The 12558-nt window shown below is 40.3% G+C and overlaps 1 protein-coding gene across 2 annotated transcripts in view; it reads right to left on the bottom strand.

Annotated features, from left to right (window-relative positions):
- LOC118219808 (carnitine O-palmitoyltransferase 1, liver isoform-like) overlaps positions 1-11085 on the bottom strand; it is a 31589-nt gene extending 20504 nt beyond the window's left edge. For both annotated transcript variants that reach the window (XM_035403247.1, XM_035403248.1), the window contains exons 1-7: positions 10950-11085; positions 3134-3276; positions 2114-2253; positions 1549-1720; positions 1331-1432; positions 1099-1236; positions 700-777 (exon numbers count right to left, since the gene is read on the bottom strand). In XM_035403247.1, the coding sequence (XP_035259138.1) occupies positions 700-777; positions 1099-1236; positions 1331-1432; positions 1549-1720; positions 2114-2253; positions 3134-3274 (771 nt within the window). In that variant the 5' untranslated portion in view covers positions 3275-3276; positions 10950-11085. The remainder of the gene's footprint in view (positions 1-699; positions 778-1098; positions 1237-1330; positions 1433-1548; positions 1721-2113; positions 2254-3133; positions 3277-10949) is intronic.
- Positions 11086-12558: the final 1473 nt, after the last annotated feature.

The raw sequence follows: 12558 nt of genomic DNA, 5'->3' as shown, positions 1-12558 counted from the left end.
AGCCCATCATTATTTGTGGCAGAAAACATTGCTCAAACATAGTAGCATTATGGACCTTATAAACTAATATGTATGATGAAATCTAAAAATTGGATGTTTGGCAAAACATTTCTTTCAGCTTCAGGTCGCTGTTGGCATTAGCCCTCGGGAGTCACTGTTGGCATTAGCCCTCAGGAGTCACTGTTGGCATTAGCCCTCAGGAGTCACTGTTGGCATTAGCCTTCAGGAGTCACTGCTGGCATTAGCCTTCAGGAGTCACTGTTGGCATTAGCCCTCAGGAGTCACTGTTGGCATTAGCCCTCAGGAGTCACTGTTGGCATTAGCCCTCAGGAGTCACTGTTGGCATTAGCCCTCAGGAGTCACTGTTGGCATTAGCCCTCGGGAGTCACTGTTGGCATTAGCCTTCAGGAGTCACTGCTGGCATTAGCCCTCAGGAGTCACTGTTGGCATTAGCCCTCAGGAGTCACTGCTGGCATTAGCCCTCAGGAGTCACTGTTGGCATTAGCCCTCAGGAGTCACTGCTGGCATTAGCCCTCAGGAGTCACTTTTGGCATTAGCCCTCAGGAGTCACCGTTTCTATCCATAATGTTTCAGTTGAGAAAGCCAGCCCCGTACCAGACAGAATGTTTATAACTGAGAAGGGATGAACATGAAAATGTGGTAGTAGAGATTGCTTGGAACAGAAGAGACGGAATGTACCATGCCATAGTAGTTGCTGTTGACCATAATGGGACTTCGCCCTCTGAGGTAGATATACTCCTCCCACCAGTCACTCACCTATGAGAGAGAAATAGGAAGGTAAATAAGTAAGATACATAAATTACAGCAATCCATGCAAGAGACACTCAATATCATATTTACAATGTAAGTCATTAACTTAAACCCCAAGGCCACGCAATTAACAATGTCAGGTGGTTCAAATCTAAAACTTGTGGAGTTTTAAAGCTAAACAATGGTCAAGCTATACGTACGTATATTTCAATGTTTTTCTATATACCCATAACCTAGATTGATACAGTTATGTAAGTCATAAGCACCATCCTATATGGCACAGTTCATACAGGAGAAGAATAAGAAGACATGAGTGGAGGTACTCACATAATTGGCAGCCCAGAGTGCTTTGAGCTTGAGGTACCACTGCAGCCGGTTCCCCAGGCCACCTTCGAACTCCGTAGCCAGCGTAGACATGCGCTCAAACTCGCTCTCGCTCATTAAAGGCCGCACAGACTCCAGGTACTGAGAGGAAGAGGGCGAAAATCTGAGATAAAAACAAACAGCACGTGACAGACTGTGTCTGTTGGCATAGACTAAGACTGACTTTCTCCCTCACCCGTTTGATTGTGTCTTTAACGGCAGGGACAGGCAGGTTTGGAAGAGACCCCTGGTAACTGTAGAGCAAGGGCTGTCTGCCTGAGAAGATGCGCACCAATGCCTATAGGGGGCATGGGGGGGGGGAGAGAACGAGAGAGGTGGAGAGTTCACTTCAGAATGCTTGCAAATGATACTTCTAGGTGGAGAAGCACACGTAATAGGTGAAGGAGTACTGACCACCCAGACTTTGGTGGTGTTTGATATCTTGCCGTGCTGCTCAAACATCCAGCCGTGGTAGGAGAGGAGCTGCTTCAGGCACAGGCGCATGGTGAAGATGAGAGACAGCCAGAGCAGCGTGCTGAAGAGCACCGCTGACACCACCGTCTGGCACTGCGCACTGAGAGACTGACTGAGAGGGACAGAGAAGGAGACCACGCCAGAGTTATCGTTTGTTGTACAATGCTGCCCCCTGCCGGACAAACAGGGCACTACGTTTTCTATGAAAGACAGATGGTAACGGTTTTTTTGGCCATGAGTTCAGATATGGCCAGGGGGTTGCCGGGCAATGTGTTCACATAAGGACATTTGCTGAATCAACAGTAAATGATTCAGAAAATCACTGAAGCAGACAAAATGGTGGTGAACTGAAACAAACCCACAACTGATACTGTGGCTAGCAAAAGATTATATCTTATGGTGGTAATGCAACAAAAATGGTACAAGCAAAAGGGAACAAAAACTAAAACAATTAAAACCAACAGTACAGCAACACCGGATAGGGAGATCAAGAAAATGGTATTACCTGACTGGTAGGTGCTCTTGTATTTTAGCTATCAGGCCCATGGAGGGGTCTGAGCGAGTGTACATGGTGGCTAGGATTGCGATGACCACAAATAGCCAAGAGGAGGGGCTAGCAGGGTAAACTCCTGTGATCACACTATTCTGTAAGAGAGGGGCAAGTTCAGCGCAGTTCCACTAGGCATCACTGTAGTGTATGGCGAGTTGCTCACCATAGTCTGTTGTGCAGAAACCTTACCTGAATGTCAAAACTGAGCTGAGCAAGACAGAAAAATCAAGCTCAACATGGCACATAAACTGAAACTAAAGTACATGTATTTACAGAAAAGGACAGTGATAAATGTGTTTTTTTTATTATTATTATTATTATTATTGTTAGTTTACGGCCACAAGACCACCCTTGACAACTGAACAAGAAGAATCATATAAGCTGAAGGAATGGATTTACTGAGCCTATGAAACACAGAAATTCACCAAATCTCAATGCAGCAGACCAATGAAAACTGCAGCTGCATTCTATACAAGTCTACTCTGGTCAGATTCTTTTCAGAACAAGTCTGCTCTGTTCTCACACCTTTGTTCTTTCAGACTGAAATTCTCTGCTGACTACTACTTAAGTACATACTTAAGTAGAGATTTGTCTGTACTAACGAAAATGTGTTTTCTGAAACGTGTTTTGAGAAACCCTCCCTGCCTTTGTGATGGTACAGACCATACCGCGTCATCCCTGACTCCGGCTACACTGGCACAGTCCAGATTTAAATGCCTTCAACAGATAGGCTAAGCCATGCGGGTGCCCACAACATGTGCTCCTAAACAAGCATGATGTTTGGCCTTATGTTGGACCAAGTCAAGCACAACTTGTTTTGCTTAGCACACTGATACTAAACTGATAATGAGTTTATATCTGGACTGAATATCCACTAAGATATAGACAGACGAAACATATTAAGTCCTGCTGTTAAACATTTCAATGTATAGCGGGTTACACAGATTCATACGAGAATGCAACATATAGTATCACCTTCATGCGGATGAATCTCTTCTTCCAGGAGCGCAGCCCAGAGAGGTACACCTGCCTTAGAGCCTCATGGGACAACTGCAGGTCGATGCCCTCCGGTGTGATGGTGAACTGGAAGGCCACGGCCTGGTGAGCTTCTGCCATCTCTGTGGAGCAACTTAGGGGGTTATAACCACACCAACGCAGTTACTCAACACAACACCTTCATTACTGACTCCAAAAGCATTCAGACTGTCTTCTCTGTCAGCTGATGATAATTGAAACAGAACTGACTAAATATGTAACCAATTGTACTCTACCGCACAGCCAGCGCATGCCCTACTTCCTTCCACTGTGACTTAGACATGCGCCAGGATTACAGACTTGGCTTACAAGAAAGAGTAAGAGCAGCTGGAAAATAAATGAGTAACACGTGGCAACAATGTTACAATTCCAAAGGCTGCTAAACTACGATTCTGCAACAAAAAAAACCAGCAGACACGCATCCAAAATGTGCGTTCACACATTGGCATGCGACACATGGAGACTACTGAAAATGTAACTACACTTTACACACCTTTGTTCAACAGCAACACCTACTGCTTTACATGTACATACACCACATAAATAGTTTTGTTGACCAGTATGGATCCTCCTGACAATATTCTTTCAAAAAACATATTTTGCAACACAAATGCAAAACTTAAGTCAAGCTTACACCGTTGCTTACGTGGTTGGTTTCCTAACCAGCCAAAGTAAGTTTGGAACAGTTTGAAAAGACTGCCAATGAGGTGCTGTTTTTTCCACCGCATTAGTACCACTGGTTACTCAATTCACTTTATAAACAAAATACACAAGTTCAATTGCGCTTTGCTTCACCTTTTTTTATCCTCTGTATGCACATGTAAAAAGTTTATGGAGTATTTTAGAAAAACACTCTCCAGCTTTGGAATTTATCCAATGCTCAGACCCAGAGTTTTAATTTAACTGCATCTGCTCTGCAGTTAAATTCAAATATTTTCTGATAACAAAACGTGAATAGAAATTTAAAGGTGCAATTTTTTTCAATTGGCCCAGAAGAGTTTTATGCAAGATGAACAATATTTTAGATACGTTTATGTTTATAAGTTTATGATGACCCACCGGCTTTACAATGCAGGATATAGCGCTTTCAGGGGTTTGAAGTCCAAAGTAGGAAAATAAAGTGCACAGAACTCTAAAGCAGCTGGGACAGTGACACATGCCTCCAGAGGATGCGTACATTGCCCATTGATTTTTCAAATAACTGCACTTCACCTTACTTTCAGTTGGAAATTTCCCATGGCCATGCAACCTACGCTCAAGGAAATTGCATTTCTACTTGGATTATTGGAAGAGAAAAGGTTGTGCTGCTTGAGAACTGAGACAGAAGGAAGAAGGCGCATGGTATTCTTTGGGCAGCTAGAACCAGCTTGCTTGAGCCAGCCACGTGATGTTCAGTTCATATCTCTGGCAATGTTTGTCATACCATATGTACAGATTTGAAGCATACAGGAACACCAAAAAACTCTACGAGTTGTCAACATCATTGAAATGAAAAAGGACGCACTCGTCAGCTTTGCCATGTGGCAAATGAAGAACAACAGCTACTAGACATGTTGGCCGGCTAATAATAAAACAAGTATCATCAGAGCATTCGCAGGGTCCCATATAATGCCGGACGGAGCAGATTGCCAATAATTATGGCTAGCACAGCTGCAAAAGGTGACCTCAGTGACTTTGAAAGCGAGGTAACTGTGGGGGTGCGTTTAGCGAGGTTCTATTTTCCGGTCACAGCCAGAGTTTGTACATCATTGGCTTCAGCCATTGGAGTCTGAAGTTAAAAGAGATCAAAATAACCATTTGATCCGTCATTGACAAATATTTAAACACATTCAACTGCTGACTTAACTGCTGATTTAACTGATATAACTGAGACAGGGGAGCCCATACAGAAGACCAACTGAACACTGATGCAGTTTACATACAATTCACTGCACACTTGGAGTTGTAGGGCTCATATATCTGCCCCTTCTTTTTCACCAGTGATGATCACGATTGATCTGTTCTTGTTTTTCAGATTCCAATAATGCCCCTGGGTATCTCTCTCCACATCTGATCGAGTCCATCTCTCCACGCTGTCCTACTCCTTTTTCTCACTGGAGTTTCTGTTGTTGCCAAGGCGACGGCACTATCAGTTCCAGCTGGAACTGAAAATGTAATTCAAGTTAATTTTTATCTACATGTTGATCTATATTTATTTACACAGACATACAGCTGAATTTAATTTGTGTGCGGACAGGATAGTGCAGCTTACACAATGGCTCTGTAAGGTCAAGGTCAATTCAGCAAGTTCATACTGAATTATTTTTAATTTTGACTTTCTAAATTCACATTCATTTTCACTTCCAAATAACAGGTTCAGATAAACTTGTTTGACAGTACATTGAACTTGCAGCCTATCTTGATATGCCCAATAGCCGCTGTGGTGAAGTTGCTGACGGAGAAAAAAACGTCAAAAAAGCCACAACGTGACAATGAAGCAGTTGCGTAAAATACTATCAGAATTGATAGGATTGATGAAAAATATTACGCAAATAAAACCCAGGTCAATAAAAAACTGAAATTCAATATACACTTCACACAATTTGTATTATATCCAGACGGCTGACATTTTGGGAAAGATATAGCAGCTGCATTCCACGACTGCACATTCACCCAAGATTCAATTCAATTGTATTTGTATTGTGCTTTTTACAGGGAACTGTTACAAAGTTGCATTACAGAGTAGCAAGGCAAGAGACAGAGCAAGAAGAGCAAAAGTCATAGATATGAATTTTGTGAAAAATGCGTCTCTCTGACCATGGATATTGGTCTGTAGCAGTCGAACTGCAGTCATATTTGGTGAAAAAAACCTAACTTACACAGCATAGTAGGATTTTCCAGCTGGTTGACTCACCTCTATAACCTAGCTAATGATAGCTAGCGAAGCTCACATGAGCCAAGAGAAGTGACAGAGTGCATACATGACAAAAAAAGGGACTTCTTAAAATCGGCAAGCATGTCAATCAAAATGCCTATTCCGATAGTTCTTTGGGGCTATCAAGCAGCAGAATATCTCAGATTTATAGCGATGATATAGTGTACACTCCCACGGAAACCTGTGTATAAACTATGGCCATCTTAAAACAGTAGTAGAACTATTTCAATGACCCATTGTCAGGGTAAGTAAGGGCCTTACTTATGCTTATAGCTACAAGCATTTTGAAAAGTGGGATGTGGTTGTGGGTTTTGTTAGCTAGTTCACACTGAATTAGCTAACAAAAAGTAAGAAATTAGTACTTATTATTTATTAACTACACATGCACTGCTGATGATTTTTAGTTAGGAAGCCCACCCTCCCTTTCATTGGTTATGCTTTTGTGTAGAATCAAAAACATGTAATATCAGTGCAGACGTCTCAAGACAAGAGCTGACAAAACATAGTTGGTAAAAGCACACCAAAATCATGTGATCCTTTATCCTGGTTCATTGGGAGAAGCCAAGGTGGAGTGCAACCGCCCACATCTGTGTCTACGCTCAAACAGAGGGAAGGAAAAATACCAGGCAGAGAGATGAAGGAGCATATGGATGGAAGATATAAGGCGTGGGCGTGTAAACTGGGTGAGAGGTGAAAGCATTCACACACTGACAGAAACAGAAAGATGGGTGAGATGCACACAGAATGCAACACCCTAATTAAACAAGATTTTAAAAATAAATAAAAAAACAACCCAAAAGGGAGACCTGGCAACCCTGCAGCTTCTTTCACGCCAAGGCATGATTGTGTCTTTCTTGCTTAATCTGCAAGTGAGAACTTGAAAAATGACCATTCAAAGAGCACATGTGAATTTAAGTGAGAGGGGGGGGAAAGGGCCATTTTCACATTGAAAATGCAGAACTGAGAATATGAATGTAAAACTTTCGAGATTATTTGCACCCATATAAGATGAAAAGCCAGCATCCAAATGCACATTCAACAAACCAAATTCAAGTTAATTTTACTCAAAAAACAGTACAATATCTAAGAACTGATCAAATAGGAATGGTGGAGGCATGGAGACATGTTATGATAGACTACTATGTAGAAAAGGAAAATATGAATGAGAAATAGTGAAATTTGTGATATTTGCAAGCCTGAGGAACTGGCTCTGCGGGTCAGACAGTTGAAAATTCCCCAAGGATGAATCTAGTCAGCTATGTAAACCCCTTTATTAGGTCACATATGCATACCAGGCAACCAGTGATTATTTAACTTATTATAATAACCACAACCATACTTTACATAAGAACATATTTCCTAAGGATTTGCCGCACTGGAGGTTTGCGCTGGTAAAACGAAAGAAATGCGGCATCCCTAAAATTAGCATGTTTGGGTTAATGCATTTTAGGGTGTTCTAACGATAGATCACCAAAATATGGGAAGAGAGAATGGAAATTTATTCATATGACCTGCTACAGGTGATTTTTCACTGCTGGCAGCCTTTCCAGTAAAGGTAATTGCGTTTTTAACGTCTGCAAAAATCTGGTGTACTTCTTTCCGGTACAAGATCACTAAGGCTATTCTTAAAAGGAGACATCATCAGCATGTTAGAGTAGGGGAGAGTTGCCATACATGTAACAGCTTTCAGATTTTTCTCATTTCAAAAAATATTGAGCATAGCACTATGAAATTTTACTTCAAACAGCTTTGACCTGTCAGTAGCCATTTAAATTACATCCCTAACTTATTTGAGTCAGATACAATTAAAACAAAGGTACATGCAGTCCATGTTACATTCATTACATTACATTACAGGCATTTGGCAGACGCTCTTCATTCATACCACCTAGTCCATATGATTCTATCAGAGGCGTGGAATAATTATAACAGCAAATGAAAATGCCCTATAATGTGTGTATGCAGGTTTTTTTCTGGCACATAGCCCTACTAATGTTAATCAAGGAAACACGTTTCCATTAGTAAAGTGAGACCAGTGAAATTAGACCAGATTATGAAGCATGGGGCTTTATTCATGAAAAAAGACTCCATAAACACTGACGCACAAGCAACTTTGTAACTTATCGTGAGGTGAGTTGGGGTAACGTCCAAATAGACGAGGAAAACTGTTTTTGTTTGTTTTTTAACACCCAGGTAAGCTTTTACAAAGCAAATAGCCAACCACACAGACCAATCTGGTGTGTGCTTATTATAAAGGCCTGTGACCAGGTAGCTGTTACTTTTCCATTAATCACAGCATCCAGAAGATGAAGCTGTCAACATGCAGCAAGCAGACTAGCTCAACACATTTAACATTAAACACCGAACTTAAAGTCAAATACATTGATGGGTAAAATTTATGTTTATTAAAGAAATTGAACATTTAAAATGCCTAAAGTATGTCCAAAAGGACACTACATGCAGATGGTTTTCAACACGATCTAGTGTCCCTTATCTCCAAATATGAAGCCTTTTGGCATTCTGTAAACATATTACAGCAAAAAAGCATGTTGTTTGTCACAGCAACTCAGAAGCAGCATAACGGTTAGAGCGGTTACATTTATACAGACAAGGGCATCATGTTTTTGGTCACCTAGCATCCCATTCCCGTTAGAATACACTCTGAAAATCACACTTTTCAAGGACAGATAACAATTTAAATTATATATGATTTGATATATTGCAAATAAAATAAACTCTTATACCCAAAAATACTTCCGGAACAGTTCTACTTAGCTCGCACAAACAGAAATTTTTTTTGGAAATATTTCCTGGAATAGGTCGTCACTTTGCTCTGTTCCTTGGCAGAGGACTGAATTTCACATGTACAAACCTGAAATGGCTACAGTAGCTAAATTGTACATTAAGTCATTGACCGTTTTAGATTTATCAAGGCCTTGAGGATATTGAATATTTGCATGTCCATAAATTCTGGCATACACAATGAGAGTAAAGGTGTAGCAATGCAACCAAGCCATTTTCAGTAGTTTATTAAACATTTTTGGTGGAAAAAGCATAGTAACCAAACAATAATTTAATAAAGTATATTTTTACGGTTTTAAAACACATGTATGGGTATTTTAAATAAATGAAATAATTATTTTTAACTGTGTTTTGGTTCACTATGTTTCCCTTTGTGTATTATTACATGTTGTCTAAAGATCTGAAACCATTCAGTGTGACAAATATGCAATAATAGAGGAAATCAGCAAGGGGACAAATACCTAGTCTCAGTGAAACCACACATTGTGCTCCTTTCCTCAGTATTTTGTTCTCAGTTCCACGATCACGCTCAATCCCACTCCCACTCTCCTCCTCTGAGAGCCCAATAAATAGATAAGCACAGAGAACTACAGCAATTACTGTACACCCGGCCATAAAGACTGTCGTTACCATGGCAACACACATTAAGCAATACTTTCATTAGTCTTGTATATTTTTTTATATTAAACTGCTGATTAATGAACAAATTAATGCAACCACCGCAAAGCTTCTACTTCCAAGGATATGACAATATTTGGTAGTGCATGTCGATTCTGACGAAAACCCTATCATCAGAATTCAGTCACACTAACGTTGAAGATAAGCGTTTATCAACTCTTATGCAAACTATGCAAATAAACACGTTTCTAGTTAGCTATGCGTTACAATCCTTCCTGCTGCACTGCAACTTAGTATAGGCATGCCTTTCCTCAATTTCCGAATTACTTAAGTTTTAGCCCAAACTCAAATATAGGACTTATATTGTTTAGTGGAACAAAAACAAAATTTCTGTCAATTATTAATCCCTTGAACATAAAATTACACTACAAAGACTGGCCGTGAAATACAAATGTGGGCTAACCTAGTCTAGTTATCTTTTTTCAATAAATGAAATTAGTGTTGTAGTCAATTACGTCATATAATTCCGTTTGTGTAACAACTAAAAGACCACATTTGAATAACATATCGTTACACCTTCATTTCCATGCAACCAACCTAACAGACAATGAAGGACAAAAAGCAACCGTACTTCAGGATTAGGAAACTGATCCTGGTTATAATTCATTCAAAGTATTAAAACGCCAATTTAGCAAATAATTAAGATATAATTGATTAAAATGGCAACAGTTTCTAGCCATCTGCTGTAGCACGTTATAACCTTAGCTTGCTAAAGAATAGGCACTAACGTTAGCCAAGTACAGCTAAACAGGACTGAAAAAGCTCGCGAGCTATTTGGTGACTATTAGTATTACCACCTTCAGAAAACACTTAACGTAACTAAACAATGTTTGCACACCGAAAATAAGAACTGCGAGGTAAATAGCGTTATGTTTGTGGCATAATACCAAAGAGACGATTCACATATACTTGCAAGAAAGTCTAATTCCGAATATTACCAGTGACTGTTATCTAACACCCTGTTGGTCATCAATTTCCTCAGCTACTGTACATGAACCCAGAGCTTGCACTGAAAGCTAAGCTAACGCAAAGGCGTTAGCCAGCAAATGTGCTGCTAATCTAGTTCAGTTATTCTCATACCCAGACAAACATTCGCATGTTCAGGATTACAATGGGCAATTTTTCTATTAATATGGGAAATTAATAGGCTCATCAACGGGCTCGATTTCTATTTGAAAACCGATTTTTTTTCGAATGAAGTCGCTGAGAAGAAGTATCATAACGATAATATCCTGTGACTTCTGTCCTATCCCAAAAAACCACGCCTAAACGCATGCTAACAGGAAAAACAAGTTGATTGTTTCACAATTAAATACATTTTCTAAAAAAATATATATATACTATAATGTATAATTTTCATACCTGAAATTGCCTGAAGACCGAAAATTCGAGAACTACAGTTAGCTAGGTTGCTACTGTACCACCGTCTCACATCTCCCTTCTTTCTCCTCCCTTTCTCTGAAATTCACTCAGTCCAACGCATATTTGACGCTACATTTAATTGGTCCATTTGCTACACGTGACTCTTCTGCGTGGTTTGGAAACGTCCCCACAACATCTTCTTACGCCAGCAGAGGAACAGGCGATGGCGACGGGAGAGTGCCAACTAGGTGGATTTTCTGCCACAGAGAACCACAAAATTAAGCAAAAGAACAAAAGATGCTCAATTTACCACGGAACCCTTTCAACAAACATCGGTTCTTTAAAATATAAACTCCAGCAAATGAACTACCACATTTAAGACAAATTCTTCCAATGTGCTCCAGTGGAATCAGAAGCACAAAGTGACTTAACTCCATCCTATCATGAATATTTATATCCAAGTTAGTTCAAGGACAGCACTCCTTGGAGAAAAGTCTCTTGAGGACAGAACTATAAACAGAAATTACCAAAATTCTTGTATGTACAAGACAAGGAAAGTAATAATCAAATAAATTTAGACAAATAGAATAGTGTGACGATTTACGAGCAGTAAGCACTTACTTTACATTACATTACATTACAGGCATTTGGCAGACGCTCTTATCCAGAGCGACGTACAACAAAGTGTATAACCATAACCAGGAACAAGTATGACGAAACCCCTAGAGAGAAGTACCGGTCCAAGTACAGGGAACAACCGCATAGTTAAACTTGGACCCTGATGGTTAAACTGATTAACACTAACAACGAGAACGGCAACAACGCAATCTATGGAAAAATAAAAATAAATAAAAATACAATTAGTCGTTAAGACAGGCGCATCGACTAAGTCACCTATGAAACAGCTGCCTAGTTACAACCCTAAGTTTTAGTCATTTACAGGGGGGAAGGGAGGGATGGGGAGAGGTGCAGCCTGAAGAGGTGGGTCTTCAGTCGTCGTTTGAAATGGGTCACAGTCTCAGCTGTTCTGACCTCCACAGGGAGGTCATTCCACCATCGTGGGGCCAGAACAGACAGGAGACGTGTTCTGGAAGTGCAGGTGCGAAGAGGGGGAGGTGCTAGGCGTCCTGAGGTAGCAGAACAGAGGGATTTGAATGAATACTTGAATTTGATTCGATTCCCGGGTAGCACATTGCCGTTGTACCCTTGAGCGAGGTACTTAATCTGCATTGCTTCAGTATATATCCAGCTGTTGTGTACATGGATGCAATGTAACTGCTGTGTTGTGGAAATCTCTCTGGATAAATGCCCGTCTGCTAAATGCCCGTAATGTAATGTAAAGTAGTTTCTCCATTTAAGTAAAAAGCCCAGAATGAGAATGAAGTGTGGAATGTAACTTTAAATGTTAGAACATAAGTGAACCATCTCTGTATCGATCTAGAATCCCAGGGCATACTATTCAGCCCTAACACATATTCTTGTTGCATATTGCTTTAAAACTTTCCTTTTGAAAGTGTGTGTAAAAAAAATATTGGACCGTCTGCTGCATGTATGTGCAATGCAATATTGAATGGCAACACATTCATGAGGTGTGAGCCCATCTTGTGAA

The sequence above is a fragment of the Anguilla anguilla genome, chromosome 2 (genome assembly GCF_013347855.1).
Source record: "Anguilla anguilla isolate fAngAng1 chromosome 2, fAngAng1.pri, whole genome shotgun sequence".
Lineage (NCBI taxonomy): Eukaryota > Metazoa > Chordata > Actinopteri > Anguilliformes > Anguillidae > Anguilla > Anguilla anguilla.
Note: the sequence above shows the minus strand (reverse complement) of the source record. Positions and strands in the feature narration are given on the sequence as shown.